The sequence below is a fragment of the Aspergillus flavus genome, chromosome 1 (assembly GCF_009017415.1).
Source record: "Aspergillus flavus chromosome 1, complete sequence".
Taxonomy (NCBI): domain Eukaryota; kingdom Fungi; phylum Ascomycota; class Eurotiomycetes; order Eurotiales; family Aspergillaceae; genus Aspergillus; species Aspergillus flavus.
The window spans coordinates 5,331,080-5,357,289 of record NC_092406.1 but is presented as its reverse complement, the minus strand read 5'-3'; the positions used below and the strand labels follow the sequence as shown (position 1 = coordinate 5,357,289).

Genomic DNA, 26,210 nt, shown 5'->3' with positions numbered 1-26,210 from the left:
ATTTATTCGGGAGTTTGGGTTGGATCATAAAGGAGTTTGGGTATCCATCGTGGCAATCATCATTGTATCATATATAGGTGCGGTCATATCATCAAAATCCCAACTCATGACGAAAAAAAAGAAAAATGAACATCAACACGAAACATTTCAGGTCCAATAGGTCATCAAAGTTTACAAAAAAGCCAATAGACAACTCAGACACCAAATCCTAAGCCATGGAAAGCAGACGCATAGAGGTATCACTTGCGTTTCGCAAAACAATTTAATGGGCCGATCATGTAAAAATCCATGCGCGCCGACTGGGGCTCTTCTTCCGCACAAGGTACATCTTGTCCTTCTTCCTGTCGTTGACCTTCAACTCCGTCAACGTGTTAGAGGTCTGGGTAATGAGTTTGCCTTCGCGAAGTCGCCGGGTGTGATCGAAGAGCTCTTCCTGGAAGTCTTCTGAGATCCACTGCTTAATAATGATATAGTTGCTATCGCGCTGTTGATACCAGTCAGTTAGCATTGCCTACTTTCAAAATATCAATCCGTCAAGGGTACTCACGTCATCCCAGTCCCAGGGCAAGTGATAGGCCATCAGAGTGTCAGGCAAAAGGTGTCTGCGGTGGACCTAGTCATTCATGTTAGTTTAGCCAGATACAGAAAGTATTGGCAGTTGGGTAGTATACCTTAATCCAAGTCGTCCGGCGGTGTTCTTCCTTCTCTTCCTTTTCACTTTCTTCTTCGTCGTCCTTCTCCTTCTCCTTTCCTTTCTTCTTCTTCTCCTTCTCTTTCTCCTTATCCTTTTTCTTCTCCTTCTCTTCCTCCTTGCCATTTTCTTTCTCCTCCTTCTTCTTCTTTTTGGTGACTATCTCTTCAATTTCTTCCTCCGTATAACCGAATTCGAGCCTCAGTCGAGCCCTGAATTCTTCGTCACGTCTCCGCTTCGCTTCTCTTTCGGCATTGATCCGCCGCTCCTCGTTCAATTTCCATTCCTCAACGGCCGCTGCCTTCATCGCAGCTTCTTTACGTTCTTTTTCCTGTCTTGCAAGTAGGGCTCTCGCCTCCTCATCCCGGATCTCTTTCTTGATCCGCTCGCGCTCTTCCTCTTCGTCGATCTTGCGCTGAAGTTCCTTTAGCTTTTCCTGACGGATCTGCTCTTTGAGTCGTTCCTGCGCCTCCTCCTCATCGATCCTGCGTTGAAGATCCTTGAGCTTCTCTTCGCGCAGCTTCGACTTGACATCTTCATCCTCCCTAGCTTTGCGTTGAGCTTCCTCAAACTGACGCAACTTGTAACGATGTTCAGCTTTGCGCTGCTCCTCCTCCTCTTCGATTTTGTGTCGGAGCTCCTTGAGCTTCTCTTCACGCAGTCTTGCTTTGACATCTTCATCCTCCCTAGCTTTACGCTGAGCATCCTCAAACTGAATCAACTTGTACCGATGTTCAGCTTTGCGCTGCTCCTCCTCCTCTTCGATTTTGTGTCGGAGCTCCTTGAGCTTCTCTTCGCGCAGTTTTGATTTGACGCCGTCTTCCTCCCTAGCATGGCGCTGGGCTTCTTCAAATTGATGCAGTTTCCAGCGGCGTTCCGCTTGCCGCTGTTCCTCCTCCATGCGCTGGCTCTTTTCATACCTCTCAAGCCTCCTCAGTCGCTCGCTAATCTCATCCTCATACCAGTCCTCCTCCTGCTTGAGGATACGGACATCATGAGAATCACGAGCGTCACGGGCTTCAAGCCTATGGCGAGCCAATTCCCGCTCCAAACGCTCTATTTCCTGCTGCTGTCTTAACAGCTCCAGATCCTGTCGATGGTCGTTCTTTTCCAGCAGTCGCTGATCAATCACCAACTCATAATCCCGCTCATGTTGCCGCGGCGAAGCCTCTCTTGGCGTACTAGCAGTGCTGGCACGAGGCCGTCTATGATGAGCACGCAGGAGGGTCTCGTCTTCTGACTCGTAGGGATCAATATAAGTCTCCTGGTGCTGGTCCTTACGGGCCCTGTTTGCACTTCTGTTGGAGCCCTTATTCCGCGAGTCGTTCTTGATATCGACGATGACGGCCGGAGGTGGTGGGGGACGCTCACGAGACCGTCGTCGCCGGGCGCCCGTGGATGCGGAGCGGTGCAGATGCACGTCCTGCACGACGGGACTCAGGTAAGTGGTGCTGCCGTGATCGGGGCCGAAGCGATGACGGGAGAAGGAGCGCCTTCTGACGGTCGTCCGACGGCGGTCATTCTGCATGGAATAATCCGACTCTGATGAGTAGTCGGACTCGGAATCGGTCCATGGGACGATGTGTTGTTGATGACGAGGCATCTTGGTGAAGAGTATATTATTATTTCTTTGGTCTTGTGTCACCCCTCCCCCTTTTTTTTTTTTGTTATTTTTCAAATATTTCTGTGATAAACTTGGCCTAGTTTTATCTTGTGTTTCCAATAATGACCGTTGAGATGTGGATTGTGGAAGCGGGGCGGTTTTGTGATTCAAAAGAGGAGACACAAGAAGTGACGTAGTGGGAAGAAGCACTTGGCGAACACAACTTTCCAAGAAACAGCTGTGGTGGGATGAAGAAACCCTAAGAAGAATGACAGGGATTAAAAGCAAAGCACAAGGAGGGGTAACCTCTGGGAGCGAAAGAAGTAAAAAAAAAAAAAGAAAGAAAGAAAGAAAGCAAAAAGATAAGCAAACGCAGAAGAGAAGCGAAGAGAAATAAGACTGAGCCTCAGTGCCAGAGGGAAAGGAAAAAGGACCAGCCCCCGTGCCTCGTAAACGCGGGCGGTCCAGCTGAAAAGTGGGGGACAAAAGAGAAGAAAGCCGTTTATTATTCGACTGTCGTGATCGCTGGGCAGGAATCACCCATTGGACTGGCAGTTTGGGTTTTGGGGTCAGGCTGAGCGATGATCCGCATCGGGTGGCCACTTGGTGACTTTTATCTCCTCTCTGTAGAAGGGTTCTACTGTAGATATAACAAATGCCCCATGGATGATGAATAGCTATAGATAGTACACTAGAAGACATCAAATTTTCTTCGAATCAACCTTTACTAGCATCTACTCCTATTGACTCTACCTCCCAACGATACCCAATGAATCATTCCCCGCGCGCCTCGACAGCCCTAATTTAGTCCAACTTAGCCCGAGCGCAACCAAGAAAGCACTCCTGCAGCCCAGCGGTTATGTGAAACATCCCTTTGACACAGGTCGTCTTATCAGGACCCCCGTTTATCCTTAGTACCTACTATACATAGATATTGCTACTATGGTACATAGATAGTCCAAAAACGAGCGGTAACGGCCACCCTCAACCAAGGAAAGCAAGGCGGTTAATCCCGCGGAACCAGAACTTTCTTTGATCATCCATCGATCGATCTTCTGATAAATTGGTGGCGCGCGCGTGACGGGTGGATGATGGATGTTCTTTTGCCTTCTGTTGCTTTTCTGTGGAATAAATTCGATCGAATTTGTTGATCATTTGCATTTGCTGCCTGATGCACATGACGTCGGTGGATGTCATGTAGATGAAGGAAAAGTCAGTGACTGTCAGCCTTGTGTCTGGTGGGGAACCTTCGAGTATCTAGTGCGAATTAGTACTAGTGAGGGGTTTGGGTAAGTTATCAGGGATTAGTAGGCTTATTTTTGGTGGACTACGTACTCCAAAATAGAGCTGAAACGTCTTCTACTGCCTCTGTATTAGTATATACTAGAAGGTTTGTACCTGCTTGGGTGTGTATGCACTCAGGTATTCTCCGGAGACGAGGACTTTTATTATTGGACTACTGCTTTGGTCCTGTGTGTACCTACGGACGCTTAGTACTTTGGATCACCGTAATCAAAGCAAGTTGATGACTTTCTCGCCCTTGTAGGATGAAGCCTTTTAAACATCAAAAAATCTGGATTTCTGTCAAAGATTAAAGTTTCATTGTATCTGAGTACTATACAGTTACAAGTTACTACGTCGTGGGGTGAGAATTTTACTATGTACAGTACAAGGCGCAGAAAACGCCGCGGGCGCAGAGTGGCTGCTGTGGCCGCGCCTATTTGCTGCAATGCTAAGAAAACTTTATCTCAATTTGCGAGACGCTTGCCTTCCTAAAGAGGTAAGGAAGTGTGTTAATATAGTAAATCACTACATCGTAGACAGTACTCCGTACCGGGCTCCTAACACCTTAACCATCACCTTTCATGCTTTCTTTGTCTTCTATCCTCACCTCCCTATTCCCACACAATAACAAGACCCGCATACTCTATCTTAACTTGTATACACAGTGGATAAGGCTACCAGATAGAGTTTCTGGACATTTAGTCAATAGACGAACAACTATATTATATTTACATAAGTTAGTTCTATTCCGTAGTCCTTCTAAATACCCAACTCCATAGTACTCCATAGCAATTACTCATTCCCAATCACTACAACAACAATGACTACTCCCCTCGGTGACCCAGTACCCCAACCCCCAACAGCCCACCCCCTAACAACAACAAGGCCGCACAGTCGACCTCATCCACCTATCTCCCTCCCACACAGAGTTGCTCTTGTCCCTCGTCGGCACCTCCGATTCCAACCAAGCATCAACATGGACCTACCTCCCAGAAGGCCCCTAGCCAGAGACCGACTTCGGCAACATCCATACCACACTAACAACCAAATGCAACTCCACCGACCCCTTCTGCTAAGCCATCGTCGACAAAACCCAAAAGCCCTAGGCTGAAAAAGGGCTGTTGAGCGGCTTGGGTTTGTGTTTGAGGGTGTTTAGGCAGCATATGGTTATTGGGGGTGGGGATGGGGATACGCCTTAGTTGTAGAAGTTGAGGGGGGAGTGGGATTGTAGAGGGATTAAGGGAGAATTCCATGTATATGTACATATATATTTGTTTCACGGTCGTAAAACTAATATTTACTTAGGCTCTGTGTAGTATCTGAATATGTACCTTTCGATTGAGTAGCTGCTGAACACAATGCTATCGATCATAGATGACTCTCCAAGCGTTCCTTTGCTCCCTCCTCCGGCCGAAGGAAATAGGAGAGGAAAAACCTCTTGCCCGCCCCATCTTCAAGCTGCGTAACCCGATGCAAAGGCGACTGCAGGACACCATTCGACATCAGTTTCAGAAAATTGCCTCCATAGACAATAGCACATCCAGGGGCAGGGGGCTTAGGAAAGGCCCATTCATCTGAGCCGGGGATATTAATCTGTAGACCGGGCTACTCGTAGAACAGAAAGGTGAATGTCCCGCTGTTGGTATGTTTGTTTTCAATCACTTCCGATGCATTGGCTACGCTTGGCTCAGAGACAAGTTTTAATCCAGACTCACTGGGAAGGATATCGCGATGGTACTCATTAATTGGGATGTTGAGAGCATTAGAAAGGCAATCGAGCAGCATATTAGCCGCGATGTAGCAATGTTGATGTAGCGAATTCAGCGAAGATTCAGTGACTGCGAGGACTTCTGGGAGAGAAAGCGAGCCATCACTCATCTCATCAGATGACATCTTTTTTGTTTGTTCCAACCATCAGTCTCTACCACTTATCATAAGCCGCTAAATGGCCCCATACTTACCTCAAAGGACTCGTTAGTTTCACAGAACTTATACCTGTGGGGAGCATAGTCAATTGAATGAATAGAGTAAAAAGAAGAAGGAGAAACTCTCTTACCCTCTATCGCTGGAAGCTGGCTGTCCCTTGCGAAAGTCTTTCATCTTTGTTTCCAGAGACTGGTCAAAGTATCTGTCAGAGGCGGCATATGCATCCTTGACCTCCCTTAGCACAAGCTTGGTTCCGAATGCATTTTTAAAGTCTGGGTAAAAGAACCCCGGCGAGCAAACTGCATTGAGCAACTTATTGACTTCATCTCCATAGCCTTCACCAGCATCAAACTGGTCCAACTTGGCAAAGTCAATGGTTGAAATGTTAATAGAAGCCATGGTGTGACTGATGGAATTCCAGGTTTAGACAGGGTTTCCGAGCCGTAGAGACGTAGTAGGAACAAATTTGAAACCTAGGAATCATTACTGGCTCTATGAGGGAAGTGTCCTTGAGTAAAGTTGTTAATATATATTCATGGATAGGATAGAAGCATAACGGCTAAGTTCACACCGCAATTGTTCCGAGTATTAGAGAATTAAAAAGAAAAAGGAAAAAGGAATATATAATAAATTGACATCGCATAGATGCATTGCAGTTTGCGTTAGCTGAGCGGGGACTACGCAGGAGATGTTGTAGATGGCGAACCACTATATAGCCTGAGCCCGCGATGTAGAGATTTGCGGCCCGAAGCTAAGCAATGCGTGCGCAAGCCACTCGACAGGTGTCATCATCTGCACCTTATGGAGCCAGAAAAACCTCAAATCAGGCATACTGAAAGTTAATTGGTGGTGGGGAACATTTGTTATAGGTTTTTTGAAGGGCTTTGCATGTACAACAAACAGTACAACAGATAAGGGAGCCAAATTATTAGCAAATATGAATTTTCATTGCTTTTAGGATACCTGGTGGAAGCTAAGTTTGGAAGCACTGTCGATCCAATCTATAATCGGAAATACATCAATACGCTCGGTAGTTCTGGGCCTCTATCTCAATGCCGCCTAAGCTCCACTCCTAGGATACCCGAGGAAAAGATGATCGATATACACGCGATTTCACCATATATCTCGATTAATTAACAATACTAAGGAACACCAGTGTTTTTTTCTCTTTTCTTTCTCAGAAACGGTCACTGCATGCCTTGATGGAACCCCTTTGTCCCAAGTGAACCCCTCCCAAAGTTACCAGAATTCCGAGAAATTCTCCCAAAACCTTTGGAGGATATAAGCTCCGAGCTCCCTGAAGGATGTCCGCGAGATGGGCGACGAACTCGGAAGCACCACTATGCTGAGTGCCTTGCTCACTCCTTGTTGCAGGCATTGCGAAGGAGTACTATGATATCGATATCAGTTTGGTAGCATTCACTAGGTACATATCGACTCTTGGCTTCATTCAATCAAAAAAGTTGTTACGAACGAGTAATGTTACAGCTTGGCTACCGGAAGCGTATCCATTTGCTGAATGATATAGGATTACAGGGGTAAAGGTGTTATCACCGCATGCACAACATACGATGATCATGTTTTCGAATGATCCGAAAACAGTTCAAATACAAACTAGAGTCTGCAATGTGTATTGAAGGTGTTGCTGAAAGTAACGGCATAATAGGGGTCTTAGAGCATATTCTCTTCCCTGTGAATGAAATGTGCTAGCTCAACCTTCCCGCGGTATATGATTGCAACTCAGCCAAAGGTACCGCTGTGGACAAGCCAGTTCCATCCGATAAGTATGGAGCTTCATGAGACATACAATCAATACAAATCATACAAAGAGCTGGAGCAGGATTATGCGGCAAAGAAAAGTTTATCCTGGCGCCCTGAAGTTGCCCATGGCAGAGGGTGATCCGGACATACGTGAGATTCACCTGTCGTTTCTGGTATGGGCCGCTAGTTTAATCTACTCTATGATTCATACTACAACTGAATTGATTCCTGTGCATTGACTTCGCGCACCGTTAACACTCTCTGGGTGGCATGTGGAAGCATTTTCGTGAGAACATGCGATTGATACCAGAACCTTGGTAGCTGAGCTGAAAGCTTGAAAATACCTCTTACAGCTCTTCAGCCGGTCGGGATTCCCAGGATGACAGGAACTGCCCAAGAAGCAAGTAGTGGAGACGTGGTACATACACAGGACACAGTACAGTGCAGAGCCTGAGATCTTGCGGGACGATCGGCAAGATCCGGCGAACGCTAGTGATTTAGTGGAGCCAGTACACTAGTACTAAACTTTATAACCGAACCGATCCCCACCTGAATGATCCGCCCATGAGAACTTGTCTGGACTCTAAAGGTCTGTACACGTAGCGCGCAGGATTGTCGGCAAATCTCTATTCACTTTATATTTTACAGTTACTTACAATTACTGTATTTACCTTCTAGCTTTAACAAGCTATGAGATAGGGTGTGTCGTTGAAGCTATTATTCTATGCGAACTCATCTAAGGTTTCGAAATGGCCACATAAGGTAGTGTAACTTATCCGGGGGTTTCTACCAGTAGGACTTAAGCATCGCAGCAATTCTGCATACCTTTCGGCCTCCCGCCTCCTGCCTTTACTCTTTTGCTGCCCCACGAGGTGTAGAGAACCGCTGGGACGTTGACTCGGAAATTAAGAGGCGGTGAAGACTCTTCCTTAGACTAGGAAATACATTGAGCGAGTCATATATCATTTAAGGTTCGGATCCCTATCGCCGGGTCCAAGACTTTGATGTTTTACTTTCTCTTGTTCCCTTCCTCTTTATACTTATTTTCAATTTCTTATTTTGAATTTGTATTTTTATTTTTATTTTTATTTCGTTTTCTTTTCTTTTTGCTGAGCCCTGAGCCCGGCTTCATTTTAATATAATGATTTGTTTTCTCGGATTTTAAAACATCAACACCACATTGAGATATTAATACAGAGGCTGAGAAAGTACGCATATAGCTACCGGTTCAGGAAATGGGGCCATTGTCATATTGGGAGTTTCGTGACACCTGGTCTGACAGCCCATGGGGCGTTCCAGTTCGAAATGCGACCTCTTTAGATTACTATCATACCCTACGAAGCCTTGCTATGAGTTTACGACTTTTCGAAGTTCCCAGGACTTTGCTCCCCAAACTCGCCTTATTTCTCTTCATTTGTTTCTGTTTGCTGCTTACAAAACGCTGGAGAAGACGGAAAATTGATACTACAACATATGCAGTAAAGGAGGCAAAGCGCGGCGAGGCAACATCACAACGACCTACATATCGAACGGGCGGGAGCCCTGTTGACTATCGATCTCTGTACTACAAACTACAGAATATCGAAGACCACCAAGATATACTGCCAGGAGCTCGGGAGCTGCTTCTTTCCCTGCTTTCGGACGCAATTAATTCAACGGCGTACGACAAAGATCAAGGCCAAGGGATATTTGGAATTCGATCATACACCGACGAAAAGCTCTTTTCGTTTCTCCAGACAAGCCACCAAGGAGTAGAGGACTCCTATGAGAAATACATTCAAGACAGGAGGGATGGGAGTCCAAGGGTGCTGGTATCAAATCGACAGCACGCCACTAAGGTTCTAACACGGCTCGCACCACTTAAATTGGTAGATGGAGCCTGGCTAGGTCACATTAATCATATCAACACGCCTTTCGCACACAGACACGTCACGAAGCAATTATGGCAGATTCTCTCTGAGGAGCTTGGGGGTGGAAAATTAAGCCTTCATCATACCTACATCTATAAAGAGCTATTGAAGGGTCTTGACGTGAACTTACCAGAACCGTATGAGCGAAGTTTTGGCGAAGCAGTGCCCAACACGAACGACATGCGGATTTTCAAAGCGGGAGTAGTTGCACTGCTCATTTCATTATTCCCGCAAGAGTTTTTACCTGAGATTTTTGGGTTCAATCTCCACTTCGAAGGACTTAATTTTGAAACGATGACTTTGGCACGCGAGCTGCGGGAGCTCGAGATTGATGCACAATATTTTCTACATCACCTTTCCATTGATAACGCGCATTCCGGGCATGCCATGATGGCAGCATTTACAGTGTCCCAATATCTAGCGCTAATTGTGCGTGATGAAGGCCCCAAGGCTGCAAGGATTGCTTGGAGACGTGTCCAGGCAGGATATGCGCTATCTAAGCATCTTAGGGATGGCATTGAGTCGGTGGTAGCTGCAGACGAAGGGGAGATTGACTACCATGCGGAGAACAATAACAGCCCTGGACCGTATGATGAGAAAGTCGTAAACCTTCTGATTGCGAAAGCAGCAGTGGCACAGAAGATTCATACTGCATGCCCCGCTAGAATCGGTGGTAAACCATTGGTCGACTGGCTAGATACCAGTCATATCGTATCCGATAGCGACAAATTGGATTTTCTTCGAGAATTGGGGAACGCTGCCCCATGGGTAGTCAAAGGCAATCCAGATAAGAGTAGGTTGATCCGGGAAGTGCGTCGTGGAGGGAAAATGTTTGGAGCTTTCACACTAAAGGAGGTGAATTTGTTAGAACGTTGGATAAGCACCCTGGATCCCCGGGAAACTAGCAATGATGCACAGGCTGCTTACTGGAGGTTCACTGGACGAAAGAGATTTCTCCAACATCCAGCTATGGCGCCATCTCTAGACCCGTTCCTGAATTTCGATTGTTCTGCATACCCTGCTCTTCCACTTGGTGAAGATTATATCCACGACCCTCTCTTACTCAATCTTGGCAAGAACTGGCCCAAGTTTATCTCCATGTGGTTTGCCCACACCTCTCTCCTAGAATCGTTTGTCGCGGTTCCCTCTCGTGTTGCCACCGAGTTGGGCGCAGCCGTTACTTGCACCCTTAGGGCTCAGTATGGCCTCAGCCCTGAAGAAGATGGGGTATTAGGCATGGATGAGCTTCACCACACCGTCAGCGCCGCCCCTACTCCCGATCTAGTCGATATTGGACTAGAGATCCTGTCTTGCAAGGGTATTAGCCCTCTACCAGGATCATTATCGGATATTCTCACACAGTGTCCGTGTGACTTCTCATCAAAGATGTTAAGCGCATCAGTATATCCAGTGAGGAATGGTGAGATCCTGCTAGGAATGCTATTGGCCTTCCTGGGCTTGCAGAGAGCTGTGTTGGAGTGTCCAGGAATGCTCTCCGAGACAGGGAAGCAGGCGTTAGAGGGGATTATCGAGAGGGAAATCACCGGTTTAAAGACATGTCGTGATTTGTTGGCAGCGGATAAAAGGAAAGCCCAGTTATTTGCCGCGGGATATTGGATGGCAAGAAAGGAGATTTATAGGAAATTAGGTCAATAGCCTTCTACTTATTCAAGACTAGGCAGTAGTAGCGCCTGGCCAGAAAATTATTCCCATTGCATACACCTGTTCGCTCCTGTAAGGATCGAAGTGACACTGGGACATAATATTGTCTCTTCATATTCACCGGCAACAGCAGCAAACGCAAGAATTGAGAACAACCCATGAGAAACAAAGTCAACTGTTTTCCTTGAACCGCAGTCAATATATATTGCTGAAAAGAGTATTGTATCGCAATGGTTGCAGCAAGCTTTGCATGTATACCATTGATAATTAAGCCCTAATATACCTTACCCCTCATGGCTTTACCTCTGATGGACTCTCATGTTTCGCCCGATGTTTAGACATAAAAGGAAATCACGTTCCTGAAGGTCAGCCTCACATCGAGGTCGAGAAAAGAAGAATGAGAAGCAGAAAATGGAGGAATCCACGTCCACATTCAAGGATATCGAGTTCCAGGAATACATTTATACACGTCCAGAACTCTATACAATGTCGACTTGAACTACGACTTAAAGTATAAGCGGTAGATAGAATAGGAGAAGATGTATCTACTAGTACTTTTAACTTTTAAGTGGGTATACCCACTAAATACCTGTATGTAACCATGTACATACAGTACTACAAAACATCATACACGCTTATTAGTTCCAATTATAGATGCCACTGTGGCTGGGAGTCTGGAGAGCTCTGCCATACAATACGAAGAGTATGTTAGTACTCGCTTGATTCTTGACGCTAATGTTTAACTGCTCCGACACCGAGATGATTCAACATTTTAATCCCGATACTATCGAAGTCTCTCAATAGCATGTCAACTGTAACTTTCCCTAAGCGTTAGCATGCGTGCCCCGATACTACCTGAGTTACTTTAAAAACTGTACTCTACTAGTAACTATGCCCAACAGTGTTATAAGGGCATTAACTAGAAACCTTTATCGACAATGAAGTTGACATTCGTTTCACGTTCTTGTCTATCCATTGGAACGTGGAACTAGAAGCACTTGGTTTTATGGGAGGGCTGAAATGATTCTATGATTGACATACAAACTAGGTGACCGTAGTTAACAACGATCATGACCATTCGACAAACGTTTCCTTTAGCCATGTGGGCCCTGCAGAAGTAAGTGTCCAGGTAGCCATATCAGTCATCTTAGTGATCACAAGATTCGCGTTATTTATTCTAAGTAATCGTTATTGATATTTTGTTGCTAAGTTCATAATATAATAGTGTTGGAGCTGATCTCTGGGTCCCTTAAGAGTAATGTACTATCGTTCCCTAAGATTGGCAATAGTAGATAGCCATTCTACAGTAATGTCGGCCTCCTCTTGGGCTGCGACATATCATCATCCTGGTTGCTTGCCTCTTTCGCCAGTGCATCCTCAAGTAAGAGTTCGTCCTTCCTCTTAGTAGCAGGCCAATTGGCATTGCCATTTGAAGCGTTAAGTTTTGCCTCATCAAGCCACACATTCCACACCATCGTTTGAGGAATAAGACCTCCTTTTCTGACCCAGTCAATTTCTTTGGTGGCTCTAATAGCAAGCCAAATAGCCTCAGTATAATTTTCCGTGATGATAGTAGATTTGTCTACTACCCTAACCAGCCGCATATTCCAATGCCATGTCCGACTGACTGCAGGCGTTAGAGCACAGAACATATAGATGACATTCAGTGCCAGGTAGGAAGCACCGAGAGTGACCTGCATGGTCCAGGAACAATTAGACATCAATACAATGCCCAGCATTAAAAGCAAGGTGCCCACGTAAATAAGGATTCTATACAGCTTGGCTCCCGCCACATAAGCACATTTTACTTCGCCCGTATATAGTAGCCTCGCGACTGCTTCTTTGCAATGTACCACAATGAAAGCCCCTTCTCGAGTTCGAAGAACAAGGTCACCGGGGGGCGACCGTGTCGAGCTGGGCCTAACTATTGCATCGGACTGCCAAAATGAGGCAGCACTGTGAAAACTGCTGGCAAGAGATACCAGAACAATTGCAACAACTGCGGGGCCATCACGAAGCACGATTGCCCAGGCCAAAACACCAGCCGTCCAAACAGAACTGCAGATTGTGATTAATTTCAGGGGTGCCAATTTCTTAACTGTCGCTATTTTATCGTGGCCGGGACGGAGAACTTCCTCGTCGTCTTGACACAGCTCAATCGTCATTTTTTGGAATTCGTAGGGTCGAGTCAGCTCGAGCTGGTGGATCATGCTAGGGAAATAAGGAATACTTTGTAACTGAATCCCTGAGTAGACGCCATGAACGGTGACAGGAGTCGACGGAAGTGCCGTTCGGCGAGAAGGTCGAATTAGTGCATGTGGCGCCGGCAGCAGCCTTGGAAGTAAAATTGTTGGTGAAGCAGTTAGGGGTTGAACAACCTCCTCAATGATAGACTCTCCAATGATGGCGAGAAGACCGACAAGGTCAAATTTCCAATCGGTGCGAGTCTCCGGGAAGATCAATCCCATGTTGACCATATACACTGAACAGAAACGATTTCAGAAGCTTTAAACGCAGAGTGTTGCAGTCACAACTCAGTCCTGGAAAGTGGTGTACCTTGCTCTATTGTATTTTAAGGTCCAGCTGCTGAAGTGTGGGATGGAGTTGGGCCTTGGCTGCACGATAGCAAATCGAGCATTCCATTGGTAGATCACTTATGTACAGTGTTCAAAAGTATTTATTTGCAAGTGCCGATCGCTAATTTCCACTCCAATCACACGGCATAGCGACCATGTTGCCATGTATACGAAGTACGGAGTACTCTGATCTGTCTCGGTGGGTTTATTAGATTGGTGGCATCCTACGCAATTCTTCCTGTGTTAAGTATAATTTAACTTATCTTAGAGTCTAGTATGGCCTCTCCTGCATGGTATTAAAGAGGCCTTTCAAAAATGTCTCTGAAACTGCACCCAAGGCCCTCGCTTACAGTAGCTCGAATGTGATCATAAGAGAGCTGGCGATCTTTAGGATATTGATCTTTGAATCCAGTTCTTCGTTCAGCCCCAAATAGCCTCAATCGCATGTCTCTGGTACAAGAATTCCGTATATTTTCGTACGCACCTGAGGTCAATAGTCGTCAAAGGCAGGGCAGGGGCAATTAGTAACAGCAGGTTCAAAATTGTCATACCTGGGTGGAATTAACAAACCATGCTTCTACCAATTAACGCGCATGCAGATTGAGTTTTACCCCCTTTTTCTTTTTTGTTTTTCACTCTCAGCAAGATGCCTTACAAAAAGCCATGACAATGATCACAGCGATGTTTAGAGGATTGGAGGTGCTGTTCGAAAGAGTTCTTTTTTCAGCAGCAAAGGACCGCTAGAAAGCTTTGTGGTAATATCCGACTCGATAAAATAAGAAACTGGAGAAGAGCAAAGGGTTACAATGCGTAATCTGATTTGCCTCTAGTAAACTCTGTTTAAAGGTCACACCCACGTATCATCGCACCTGAAGACGAGATGCAGAAGAGCGATGGAGACATTGATCTGTGAGGATATTATTAACATTGGTTTCTACCTAGTGATCAGAAGCAACAGAGGATAATCAAGTATTAAGGCATGCACCGAGTTTGGATTCCCGAGGTAAACATGACTAGCGACCAGTGACACTCGCTAGTCATCAGAGTAGCCGATCGCTGTCTCAGCGACTGGTCCAGCCAGTAGGTCTCAGAGCCAAAGTTCCGTACGCTATCTGGAAACCGTTGTATATCCAAGCGGTGAAGCGTGTTCTGCACAGTAACAGGCTTGCATGAGTAACAGTATAACTCGCTGTCCTCATCCTTCATCCTGAACATCCCCTTCTTGGTCCTGTTAAAGAGCGCTTCGTCGGTTCCCCGTTCTGTTTCTCAAAAACGCCCGGCTCGGCGAAGCCAAATGTTCCCAAAGCCAGAATAGACTCACGACAAACCCCAACATGGCTTCAGTGCCATATGCGGATTAACTCAAGCCTTACCACCGGACTTCACAAACCGCTCATAATGCTCCATACTGTTCTTATGTGTCATCTCCAGCGAACTCAACTTCTTTTCCAACCCCGACACATCCGACTTGAGTTCCGCCTTCTCGGCCACCAAGCGTTTATCAACCGTCGACATCGGGACGCCCACGAACCTATACCAAGTCAAAGTCAGCGCCAGGTCTTTCTCTTCCAATGCCGAATTCAAGCGAAGCATATATCGTCAAAGGTGGAAGCCCACTCACATCTTCCCTACACCTTCGTAGACAGGTGTGTCCTTAGGCAATGAGCTCATCTCACTAGACGTCAAGTCTAGCAGTCTGATAGCCTTCTGTTTTGTGGTCACTTGGGCCTTGGCGATCCCGATCTGTTGTTGGGAGGTAACTATACGATTTTCAAGTTCTTGAAGGAGCTAGACATCGCATTCTGCCATTAGCTAATGGTCTTATCGATGTGCTAGGTGTTCAATAAGCTACCTTTTGCAGAGCTTCATTTGGTAGAGACATTTTGACACGGTAGAGGGGGTTATGAGGGGTCTGGTGAGGGATGCAAGTCGCCGTCGCGGGATATTTAAGAAAGTGGGAGATTGTAATTTGCGATAGATAGGTATTCGCAATTGGTAGCAAAGTGCGAGCTAGAAGTTTGTTCGACTCGCGCAAGGTTTATGATATTTGTTATTGTATAGAGGCAAGACGGAGGCTCGGGGATGAACTTATCGGCGGCCAAGCTCAGTTGACTCCGCTGTCCGCCCGGCGGGGCGTTTTCCATATACGGGTGTTACTTAGGGCTTAGGGCTTCCACACTATATATACAAGCTGAACTGGCACTTTTCAATAGTTTGAGTTGGTCGGAGGTGGTATCCTGCGAAGAAATCCTGGTGTATGCAATTGGGTTGTGCGTGTTATACAAATTCAATCACATGCGAAGATTGCTACCCAATATCAATCTCTCAGCTCATTTCCAATAAAGCGAACTGCCAATCTCCTAATGATGTAGACGAAGTACAAATATGAGCGATTGTGGCTCCGTTGTGCTTAGTACATCATAGAGGCTCGCATCTTGTTATACTCTGCCTGTGTAATTGGCTTGTACTTGGCGGGCTGATCCTCGCTCATACACGATGGAATACATTCAATTACAGATGTTGGGTCTGGAGATATGAAGTAGGGGATCGAGAACCGCTCGCGGGTCATCCGATCTGGGCCCTCATAGCGATCGGCGAGTGGTGGCATTCTGACCCTGTGGTTTGTAGACCTGAGTTGGTCTGTTGGGGTTAGACCATGCATCGTCGCATTTTGCCAAGTTGGATAATGCACTTACCATTACTCCACATTTGAAGAAGGTCACCAACATTTACCACTATGGCATTCTTTAAAGGAGTTGCAGGAACGAATGTACCTGGCCGAGAAACATCTTCAACCTCCAGACCCCCGCAATCGTCTTGAAACAGCATAGTTAAGGAACTCCAATCCGTATGTGCTGGACAACGGGTTGTCCGCTCTTTCTCAAGATCTTCAGCTGGAACGGGCAAGTAGTGTAGTAGTCGTAGTTGATTACCATGGCCTGAATGTTTGTCAACTAGGTAAGAATCGTCCTCTAGATTCAATCCAATGGCTAGAGCACGTAAAAGCTCCTCGCCGACTGCCCAGCACTCCCAATAAAATTTGATCATAAAAGTCCTGAAGCCCGGGAGGGCTTCGTCGGGTATCCATTGATTGGGTTGTTCAGTGTTTTCATCACTCCCGATATCGTATACTTCCTACAACACTGTAAGATACGGGCCTTGTCTTTTTGATATTATTCTAATGCATGACTTTGGTACTTATAGTAGGCAAGCCACAACATACTTTGACATCTGGGACCTCTCGCAACTTTCTTTTTGCCTCTTCATCATTCCCGGTGGACATCGTCTGGGATACTTTCTCCAATCCAGGCCATGAGTAACCTCGATGCACTGCCCAACCTTCAGGATGGGGTGCTCTCATTTTCTCCTCTTCAGGAAGATTGAAAAGGCGTTTCACCCAATCAAATGCTTCATCCAGGACAGATTTGGGCAGCGAGTGGTTGATGATGTAGACAAAGCCCACGGTTTGGCAGGCTTTGACGAGCTCATGTGCAGTTCTTAGCCGAGAAGCTTCGTCCTGGGTATTCTTCCAGGATGAGAAGTCAACGACAGGTATTGCCATTGAGGCTGAACCATTTCCTGGCGGCATGCTAGCGGGCGATAGATTATAGAACTCTATTCGATGACTAAACTTCGATGTGCACTAAATAACAGCGTAAAGACGTTATTCGTCTCGTGTTGTTAGCTTTGTTGGCAATATATGGATTGTCTATAGATATGGTGGAGACGGTGCTAGAGTTTAGATGTGATGACATTCCCCTCAGTCACATGCCATCAACCACTGATGCTTCCTGTTTTACAATCTCTTTACTCCCCACAACCATGTATGCTCATATTGAGCCCGAAAACTACATGATCAAGCTTCGCTTAAAATTAAGCAAGCACTGGCAATGGTTCAGAAGGTGTGATCATTCCTGGTTGTTGAATTCAAGATGTCCTACGAGCAATTACTCAGAAAGCTGTTAATTCGTAAGGTAGAGTATCCAATTTGATCTTGAATTCCATGACTTCCCCCCCCCCCCCCCCCCCCCCGCACCAATGTGAGCTCGGGACTTACTCTCAGGCAAATTAACTGAGCGCAATATAACCTTGATTGGACGTTGCGCAGGCCATTGTGAATGTGCACTGAATGCATCTATCTCGTCGCCACATTCGAACAATTCTTCAAAGATGGGCGATGTGCTGTGTTAAAGCAAATTCATGCCAGTGCGACATCGCAGCAAATGCTAAAATCGCTGATTTCCAATGTTTTCGCCCGCAGCAAACGTCCTAGATGATTTGTTATACCGTGAAGTGGGGGGCGTCTGGTTCTTTCGGGGGAGGATTGACTGCGATTCGCAGTCCAAGTTTAGTCACTATCATTCTCAGCAAGCTATTTCTCCTCCTATTCTTAGGCTCTAGTGTTGGGACAAAACAGTTTCTTTTGGGAAAAAAGGTACTGATCTGGTTGCCTTCCTTGCTGCCTTGCCTGTTGCCTCGTTGCCCTCGATCATGCGTGCGGGCACCCGGTTGAGAGAAGCTTTCTTCCAGTCTAGTATAAATCTAGCTAATGTAGCTATGTATAGATCGGTGTACCTGTTGGACATCGAATGGCTCATTGAATCAATGGCAATTGATTCGCTGATTGGTTGTTGTGTTCTCCTTCCGTGGCCTCAAATACTAAGGGACGGTAAAACCTCGAGCCTATCCTTTCCAGAAGTATATTATTCGCCTCTAGCGCAGTTAGCAAAATACGTACTATGACGAATTTGCAGCGACTGGTCTTCTCGGGCCTGAATGTTAGCTTGATTTGAAGGATCTTCCTAGCTTTGGAGAGGATGGCTGACGAAAGTACGTGTCGGGATTTCTCTCGTATTGATTTGTACAATCCTCGATAGAACATTTGCTTATATTGAGTGTTGCAGCCTTTTAAGCACTTACACCATCCAGCGTTGGCAAAAGGTATTGAAATCAAATAATTCAACACTGAAATAGATCCTCTCTCTATTTATACATACCCATTCATCGACCTAAGTAATCATCGAAATGGTCGATACGTGTCCACTCACGCACTGCCCTCATACGACCGGCAACATTGGAATGGTTCTATTCATCTAAGTAGTATCGTAGACGGATCAGACGGGAGTTCCGACGGAGACCGGATTGCATGCTCGACCAAGATACCGGCTTCCAAAGTGGCCCGGTCGGGTGTGGTGTTTGGTCGGATTTCGTACCTTTTAAAGCCGCCTGTCCGGGAAACCCATGAGGATATGGTATATTGAAAATATGGTATAGAGGGTTTCTGTTAAGAATAAGTAGCAACTTTCTACATTGGCAGGTCAACGCTTAGAGACAACTTTACATGCTGTTGTAATATAGCCACTTTCCGAGGGTAGGAAAGTCGTATCAAGAGCTACATGACGTAGAAAGTTTAGTAAGAGGGAGAATGGGAGAGTATGCATTGTCTGAGAGTTCATTTAAGAGATCAACCTTAAAAGTTAGTTAGACTAACAATATGTAAAAAAAAAAATCCTTTTACCCGATTACACGTCTCTTTTTCATTTTCCCCTTCCCTTTCCACGGATGAAACTCGGGAGGAAACAGTGGTAAAGCTGTACGAGATGCAGCGGAGTTTGTTTTATCGAGAAATGCAGCTTGATGTCAAAGGTTTATATTAATAGCTGGGCAGGTGGTTGGACAATGGGTGGACACGCGGTTGCTGTGGCAGGGATCTCAGTGGAGATTGCGCCTAACTGCCAGAACAAGTACAGCCCGATGCAGAATACATCATCCACCCGACTCCGGCCACCGGTACCGTGGCCGACCGTTCTCGAAGATATCTGGAGCTGGAATTTAGCCACTGAGTGTGAGTTGTATTCTCATACATACCCGTCAATTTGGATGTTGCTTTGTCTCGAGTCTTGCAACCACCCACTAACACTACGGTTGCCGCTTTCAGTAGTTTGCTGACCGCATGGTGTTATTACTGTCGCATACCACACAACGCTCAATCCCACCAAGAATTCCAATCGAAATTCAAGCTGAACGCCGATCTCGAGATTTATATACAATTCAGTGGGCGGACTCTAGCCCTAGCCGCTAGAATGAAGGTATTTGGGTGGATCTCGGCCGCATTCTTCGCCTCGACTGTGTTATCGATAGAGACGTTGCCATTTTCTCCTCCGCAATCCGCAGAAGCAAACAAGAGGGCATATGAGGTCTTACGCATATTAAAGCGGGCTGACAGCTGCCCGGCTGGGTATGACCCATGCTCCAACATGGGTAGATCCGACGTCTGCTGCAGACAAGGTTCCGTTTGCTCTCGTGACGCCGCCGACAATATTGCCTGCTGTCCGACTGGAGCGAAATGTACAGGCTCACTTACCGGAGACTCCACTTCTGCCTCGACCAGCTTCAGGTTTCCAGGAACCGCAACTGTTTCTATGACCACCACGGGACCCAATGATGCTACTATTACTGGCTCGACGATGCCAGGCGCTTATCCGTTCGTCTATGTCCCGACGACGTTCCCGAACGCCGGCGTCTGTTCCTCATACTACTCCCTGTGTCAGAGTGAGTATACCGGTTGTCTTTCGAGTCTGGGAGGAGGCTATGCAGTCACGGTGGCAGCTGAGGGTGGAGGTGTAACCCGAGCTGGCGGAGGGGCAGCCGGGGCAGTCTCTACCTGTTCTAGCTTGAGCATGAATGCCTGCCATGGCCTCAATCTGGGCTACTGCGACACGTATGCTACCGGAACCGGAGACATGAACAGGGCACCCCCGGGACGGACCTCTAGTCTGGAGGACCTCGTGTTTGGCGTGGTCATTGGCGTGGCCGGTATGTTTATTTGATCAGCTTTAATGCTCTTACGTTTCTTTATGGTGGATATGCGATATGAAAACATTTCTTTGTTCTTTCTCTTTTACCTATATGTTACAACAGATTGATCTCCTGGATGTTAAACGAACGGGACGTCTTTCGCGCACATACTGTATGGAAGCTTATGGCTGGACTCTTACCTGACTTGGCCCCGTATACTTTTCTTTCAGAAGGACGAAGGATGATTGAATGATGTTATGGTCGAGTGCTATGCTAAGATGTAAATCTACTGTTCTTTGGCGTCTACGTATGTACATATCTAGCTAGGATTAGGGGATACGAGATCCCAACATTACTGTCTGAACCATATAAGAATATACTGATGATCGGAAATGGATTAACCTGATACTCTGTACCAGGCACCGAAACATGCACAAAGAGGACATACAGAATACTGGCAGATACCAAGGCATCACACCGCTTCATTGTCATAAATAGTGTACCCAATACCTTGGAATACACATCGTACATTTGCGAGCGCTAATTTCATGCATGAGTAACTAGACTGGAAAAAAGACTAGTCTGGACCACAGTATCGGATAATCTCCCACCGGTGTGCGTTGTCCCTGATTCATCCGCTTCGTTGGCAAGGCACTAGAGCGTGACGAGACAACACACAGGCACAGATGGAGTAGGAGTATGGAGTAGTTTAACCTTCGGATTGACGACGACAGACTCGGCGTGGGGCCACCAGAGTAGACACCTCAGGTGTGATTCTATAGATCGATCTATCGAATGGAAGTGGGGGATTCTCGCACACCGACTCGAGTTACTCAACGCGCGATTTAGTTCAGGTTCCGTCTTTGTTCCGCTGGTAATAATGGGGAATTAGTATGAAACTGATGTCAGGGACGGAAGGTAAAAAAGGGTCAGCAAGAGCAATGATTGCTTGAGTCATGTCTCTGCCGTTTCTCCAATACAGTGAGGGGCACAGCGTCCAATGCATTGCGACGATAAGATGAAAGACAAGGGAAAAGCTCGGCTCTCCCAGCCCCCTCTTTTCAATGAAGGAAAAATCAGAAATTCCTATCAATGAGTAAACTTTGATGTCAGTACCTCATTTGAGCTTTTTTTTTTCTTGTCTAGAGGTCGCTGCGATTGGCTGTTGCTGTTGTTTTGTTGCAGGAAATTCCGGTGGTTGGGTACTATACGGGAGGCTGGGAAACAGGGCTTCAAAGCAAAGCTGACGGTCACTTACCGTCTCTTGGTCACCACGAGGATTGCCCCCCTCATCCACCCCCTCATTCTTTTTTCTTCAAAATTCTTCTGTCACTGTTTGCTTGTCATGCTTGCTTTGACATTCTTTCTGACGTGGTTACGAAATTGAAGATAGCTGTCTTTCGTTTTCAAGCTCTTATCGATACCGACCCATACATAGTCCGAGGTGACCGGTCTAGTCAGTTTGAATAAGATTATCGACAGTGCTCGTGGTTTATCGGACCTGGAGAGGGACAAAACGAGTTTGGCATTCTTCTCGTGATCCCAGCACATATCTCTGTCCACCATGCACACTTCTCGCATATTACACTCAGCCATATCCATACTGACTTTATTGGCGCAAGTTCAGCGCTCCGCTGCTTCCCCTCTGGATTTTGATGAGGCCGGCCTTGAAAAGCGCTGCGCAAATTCCTGTGGCTATTATGGCCAACTCTGCTGCAGCTCTGGTCAGACGTGTAGCACCGATAGCAATGGCCAGGCAGTCTGTGCAGATTCCTCCGGTGGCAGCTGGCAATACTTCACTACAACTTTCGTCACCACGGAAACCGATGTCGCGACAGTTACCTCTACATGGAGCAGCTATGTAGGACAGACTACGACTGCTGGAGGTGGCTCGGGGAGTTGCAAGGCCGAGCTGGGCGAAACCATTTGCGGAAACACCTGTTGTGGTGCGGCGTACGTCTGTTCCAACAACCAGTGTGTGATGGGCAGTTCATCAATCTGGGCCACCGCTACCGCTACGCCTCCAGTACGAGGCACAAGTGCATCTACCATCACTGCGACTGCATCGGCGACAACCACACAGGGCTTTGTTGCTCCTGTTGGCACCGACGGAGCCCAACTCATTGGTGAAAAAGCACCAGATAATGGAGGACTAAGCGGTGGAGCAATCGCAGGTATCGTCATCGGAACAATCGCTGGCGTCTTTCTTCTCTTGCTTCTTTGCGCTTGCCTGTGCTGTCGCGGAGCTCTGGAGGCTTTGTTTGCTTGCCTGGGTCTTGGTGGTGGTAGAAGAAGAAGAAAGGAGACCACATATGTGGAAGATCGGTATTCCCACCATACGCATGGTGGCAGGCCTGAAGGACGTACCTGGTTCGGTTCGCGTCCGTCAGCTCCACCACCCCAGGCTAGTGAAAAGAAGAAATGGGGCGGGCTGGCAACCCTTGGGATCATGTTGGGCGCGCTTGCTCTATGTCTGGGATTGAAGAGGCGCAGAGACCACGAGGATGAAAAGAGCGACTACACTTACCCGAGTTCATACTACTACTCAGATTATTACACCAGCACAAGTATGTGTCCTCTTCTTTTGGTATTTATAGATGTATAACCCTTACTGACTGCTCTATAGGTAGCGCAAGCTCGGATCGGCGAACGAGACGGACAAGGGACACTAGACAATCCAGGCGATCTCGCACGCGTTCACGACGATCATGATTAACGAAGTGATACAATGAAGATCTATCAACGAGTCGCATAAGACCATGAACCTGTTTATGACTTTCTGTTTTCTTCTTTCCCCATTTCTTTTTGATTCTCCGTCAAGCATAGAATGGCGCCGGTTTGGTATTTTGTGTGTTGTTTGTATCACCATGCTTCTTTTGCCTTATTTGCGTCAAATCCCCCGTACAAATGTTCCCCCTTTTCTCCCTTTACCTTTCCTTATCTGAAAGTCAATATGTATGATGATGAGCTATGTATCCATGTTCTAATGACTTGTCCTATTTTTTTTTCTTTTTCCCCCCTTGTTTTCCGATATATTTTGATGGGTCAATGAAGGAACGATGTAAATACGAAATAGTTAGCGCAATGACAATTATGTCATCCTGCCAGAGATACTGAGTAATAAGATGTTTTGATCGGAATCATTTGGATAGGTCAATTGCATGTAGCCGCAGGAATCGGAGTATATTGAGCTTAGACCCAAAAATATGAACGCAGGTCCAAGACTATGAGGGTGGGTAAAATCATGCACTTTCTGCACCATAACGACGGGTACCGAGTACCTTTGTTCGAAACTCCCGCAATAGTGTCCTGCACCTGCCGGAAGTACTCGTGCGACATTCTGTGTAACATGTAAGGCGGCGAGTCCGCAGAGGGACATTGGTATTGTATGCTATGGAGACGCTTCAGGAAACCTTATTCAATTGAAGTTGGAGTAAGACTAAGAAATTCATGATCGGTAAAAGAGAGACTGAGCTGGAACGGCCCTAAATATTCTATCAATATTAAAAATACTTTAAAGGGCGCTCAATTGATGGCGCTTGAGTGACTTGGACGGTTTAAGCGGGCCGCGCACGGGTTTAAAGCATCAAGTCAATGCTCGGCCGGAACTTGCGTTCTCCCCGCCTCCCGTAGTCCGGAACTTCCTCGACTTCTCCATCCATTGCTCACACTTCAGCACGCCAAGTCGCACACTTTCACATTCAACCCTCAAGCAAATAACAACGACAGAAAACTGTCATTCGTGAATTTAATTTCGGGTACAATTCCTTGACTATAGAAACCTTTCCCTCGACGTCTCATTCCTTGTCATTCCTTGTATCTCTGTCTTCGGTCGCTCAGAGCTGCCACGACTGTCCTCCTGAGGATTACGAGTCCCCGATCCTTCACCAGCCCGTCATGCTCCAGACGCAGACTCAGCACGTTTTTTCCCATCAGCATCAATATCCCGCTGATCCCTCCTGGCTGCAACATCAGCAGCAGCAGCAACAGCAGCAACAACAGCACCATCAAGCCCAGCACCACCCACACCAGGCACAACAACAGCATTCTTCCTTGGCGGCCCAACAGCATGCCCAAGTGCAGGCCGCTGCGGCTGCCGCCGCCGCCGCCCAGCAACAACACTATAATCGCATAGCTATGGCCGGCAACCCTGCTGCTGGAAACCCAGCACAGGGTGCAGGTGCTGGAGGGTTAAGCGGGGATGGCGCTCTCCCGGGCGCGGTATCGGTGATGGATGGCGGGATCAGTGATGAGAACCGCAAGGTTTTCATCTGGGTTGCTGAGCTTCTAGATCCAAACCGCAGAGAAGCTGCCCTCATGGAACTAAGTAAAAAGCGAGAGCAAGTTCCTGAGTTGGCGCTTGTCATTTGGCATTCGTTTGGTATGAACTGTTTCCTGTATGTGGCGACTACTTCATGGATGCTAACGAGTTGGTCTTTGTAGGCGTTATGACTGCCTTGCTTCAGGAAATCATTTCTGTATACCCCTTATTGAACCCCTCTCAGTTAACCGCCGCGGCTTCAAATCGAGTCTGCAACGCACTGGCTCTGTTGCAATGTGTCGCCTCCCACAATGAGACCCGCACACTATTTCTGAATGGTATGTAGCAGTTCATGCTTGCTTACAATACTTGTTGGCTGACGCAAATACTCCCCCAGCTCATATCCCACTTTTTCTTTATCCCTTCCTGAATACGACCTCCAAATCTCGCCCGTTCGAATACCTTCGCCTCACCTCTCTTGGTGTGATCGGAGCGTTGGTCAAGAATGACTCTTCTGATGTCATCAACTTCCTTCTCACAACCGAGATTATCCCCCTCTGCCTCCGTATCATGGAAACCGGTTCGGAGCTGAGCAAAACAGTTGCTATCTTTATCGTTCAAAAAATCCTGCTTGATGATATTGGTCTTGCATATATTTGTGCGACATACGAGAGATTCTATGCTGTGGGGACTGTTCTGAGCAACATGGTCACCCAGCTCGTGGAGCAGCAGACCGTAAGGCTTCTGAAGCACGTTGTGCGCTGTTTCCTTCGGTAAGTTTTAGGCCACATATGATTAACGGCTGGACAACACCTTGCGTTTGTGAATATTTCCTAACTATCTGTAGCCTGAGTGATAACAGCAGAGCGCGTGAGGCCTTGCGCCAATGCCTTCCCGAGCCTTTGCGAGACGCCACCTTCTCCTCCGTCCTCCGCGATGATGCAGCTACGAAACGTTGTCTCGCACAGCTTCTTATCAATCTTTCCGATAATGTCTCCGATGGCGCTCCGGGTGTTGCTATGTAAAAGTCGAAAAAGCATTGCTTCCGTTTTGAATTACTTGGTATATTTGACAACCTTACGATATGCATGGGACGGTCTAAGGCGAATCTGGGTCATGAGGCGCAAATGTGTGAAAATGGCAAAATAACGGTATAACCAAGAAGAAAGAAAAAAGATTGGGAGAGGAGCACCGGGTTGGGGATTTATGTGACCACTATGTAACAAAGTTTGTCCTTTTTTTTTTGTTTCCTGTCGCATATTTTTTTTTTTTTTTTTTTTTTTTTTTTTTTTTTTTGTCTTTCGCATGGGGTCTGCGGTTTTTCCTCCTTTATCCCATTTCGGTCATAATGGTACAGGCTTGTGTGGTGGCGTGGATATGGATGGCGCTGTCTTTTCTGTGCATTCTGCTTGTCCTTGACGATCCCTTTCCTCATTTCCCATTTGAATGAGATAGACCCTCTTTGAGCGAGATACCAGAATCTAGGTTTTGATTCATGCGTTGGGATTGCATGTACGGGTGGAAGACGTTCTGGTCTGCAAATTCTGAGGCACGGTTTGTCTTTATTTTTTACTGTCGTTAATTAAGTAGGACATTACCTTGCATATACTTGGTTTTATATAAATTTAATAAGAATTTGAGTACCGGGGACTATCCTCGACTCCTTACGTGGTAGTGATCTCAGAGAGCACTTTATCGGAGAGCTCGCTAACACTGGAAATCACCTGACGGGCGGAGG

The 26,210-nt window shown here is 46.6% G+C and overlaps 10 protein-coding genes across 10 annotated transcripts; 5 read left to right on the top strand and 5 right to left on the bottom strand.

Annotated features, from left to right (window-relative positions):
* Positions 1-31: 31 nt before the first annotated feature.
* F9C07_2280069 (uncharacterized protein) lies at positions 32-4,822 on the bottom strand. Its single transcript, XM_041287889.2, has 3 exons — positions 672-4,822; positions 548-613; positions 32-484 (listed from the first exon to the last, which is right to left on the bottom strand). Exons 1-3 carry the CDS (start codon positions 2,994-2,996, stop codon positions 275-277), a joined length of 2,601 nt encoding a protein of 866 aa, XP_041140138.2. The 5' UTR covers positions 2,997-4,822; the 3' UTR covers positions 32-274.
* A 124-nt stretch (positions 4,823-4,946) lies between these two features.
* On the bottom strand, positions 4,947-6,130 carry F9C07_2280068 (uncharacterized protein; the record flags this gene model as incomplete). Its single annotated transcript, XM_071510415.1, has 4 exons — positions 5,635-6,130; positions 5,540-5,573; positions 5,294-5,471; positions 4,947-5,152 (listed from the first exon to the last, which is right to left on the bottom strand). The coding sequence occupies exons 1-4, from the start codon at positions 5,901-5,903 to the stop codon at positions 4,947-4,949; spliced, it is 687 nt and encodes a 228-aa protein (XP_071366041.1). The 5' UTR covers positions 5,904-6,130.
* Positions 6,131-7,842: 1,712 nt separating this feature from the next.
* On the top strand, positions 7,843-11,567 carry F9C07_2141501 (uncharacterized protein). Its single transcript, XM_041283859.2, has 3 exons — positions 7,843-8,027; positions 8,078-8,236; positions 8,486-11,567. The coding sequence occupies exon 3, from the start codon at positions 8,501-8,503 to the stop codon at positions 10,829-10,831; it is 2,331 nt and encodes a 776-aa protein (XP_041140140.1). The 5' UTR covers positions 7,843-8,027; positions 8,078-8,236; positions 8,486-8,500; the 3' UTR covers positions 10,832-11,567.
* A 421-nt stretch (positions 11,568-11,988) lies between these two features.
* Positions 11,989-14,044, bottom strand: F9C07_1145249 (uncharacterized protein). The gene has a single exon (XM_041283863.2). It carries the CDS (start codon positions 13,312-13,314, stop codon positions 12,139-12,141), a length of 1,176 nt encoding a protein of 391 aa, XP_041140141.2. The 5' UTR covers positions 13,315-14,044; the 3' UTR covers positions 11,989-12,138.
* Positions 14,045-14,614: 570 nt separating this feature from the next.
* F9C07_11029 (Prefoldin) lies at positions 14,615-15,295 on the bottom strand (the record flags this gene model as incomplete). Its single annotated transcript, XM_041287891.2, has 3 exons — positions 14,615-14,944; positions 15,035-15,201; positions 15,266-15,295. The coding sequence occupies 3 exons, from the start codon at positions 15,293-15,295 to the stop codon at positions 14,776-14,778; spliced, it is 366 nt and encodes a 121-aa protein (XP_041140142.1). The 3' UTR covers positions 14,615-14,775.
* A 186-nt stretch (positions 15,296-15,481) lies between these two features.
* On the bottom strand, positions 15,482-17,492 carry F9C07_1145461 (uncharacterized protein). The gene is made up of 4 exons (XM_041287892.2): positions 17,471-17,492; positions 16,637-17,350; positions 16,110-16,548; positions 15,482-16,053 (listed from the first exon to the last, which is right to left on the bottom strand). The coding sequence occupies exons 2-4, from the start codon at positions 17,000-17,002 to the stop codon at positions 15,824-15,826; spliced, it is 1,035 nt and encodes a 344-aa protein (XP_041140143.1). The 5' UTR covers positions 17,003-17,350; positions 17,471-17,492; the 3' UTR covers positions 15,482-15,823.
* Positions 17,493-18,815: 1,323 nt separating this feature from the next.
* F9C07_1145312 (uncharacterized protein) lies at positions 18,816-20,379 on the top strand. Its single transcript, XM_071507619.1, has 2 exons — positions 18,816-19,258; positions 19,355-20,379. The coding sequence occupies exon 2, from the start codon at positions 19,497-19,499 to the stop codon at positions 20,241-20,243; it is 747 nt and encodes a 248-aa protein (XP_071366040.1). The 5' UTR covers positions 18,816-19,258; positions 19,355-19,496; the 3' UTR covers positions 20,244-20,379.
* Positions 20,380-21,775: 1,396 nt separating this feature from the next.
* F9C07_11026 (uncharacterized protein) lies at positions 21,776-22,923 on the top strand (the record flags this gene model as incomplete). Its single annotated transcript, XM_071507542.1, has 2 exons — positions 21,776-22,778; positions 22,838-22,923. The coding sequence occupies 2 exons, from the start codon at positions 21,776-21,778 to the stop codon at positions 22,921-22,923; spliced, it is 1,089 nt and encodes a 362-aa protein (XP_071366039.1).
* A 4-nt stretch (positions 22,924-22,927) lies between these two features.
* On the top strand, positions 22,928-23,333 carry F9C07_1145490 (uncharacterized protein). The gene has a single exon (XM_071507620.1). The coding sequence runs from the start codon at positions 23,039-23,041 to the stop codon at positions 23,261-23,263; it is 225 nt and encodes a 74-aa protein (XP_071366038.1). The 5' UTR covers positions 22,928-23,038; the 3' UTR covers positions 23,264-23,333.
* Positions 23,334-24,108: 775 nt separating this feature from the next.
* F9C07_11025 (putative cell differentiation protein) lies at positions 24,109-25,497 on the top strand (the record flags this gene model as incomplete). The annotated part of the gene is made up of 4 exons (XM_041287877.1): positions 24,109-24,592; positions 24,655-24,810; positions 24,870-25,245; positions 25,320-25,497. The coding sequence occupies 4 exons, from the start codon at positions 24,109-24,111 to the stop codon at positions 25,495-25,497; spliced, it is 1,194 nt and encodes a 397-aa protein (XP_041140145.1).
* Between the last annotated feature and the right edge of the window lie 713 nt (positions 25,498-26,210).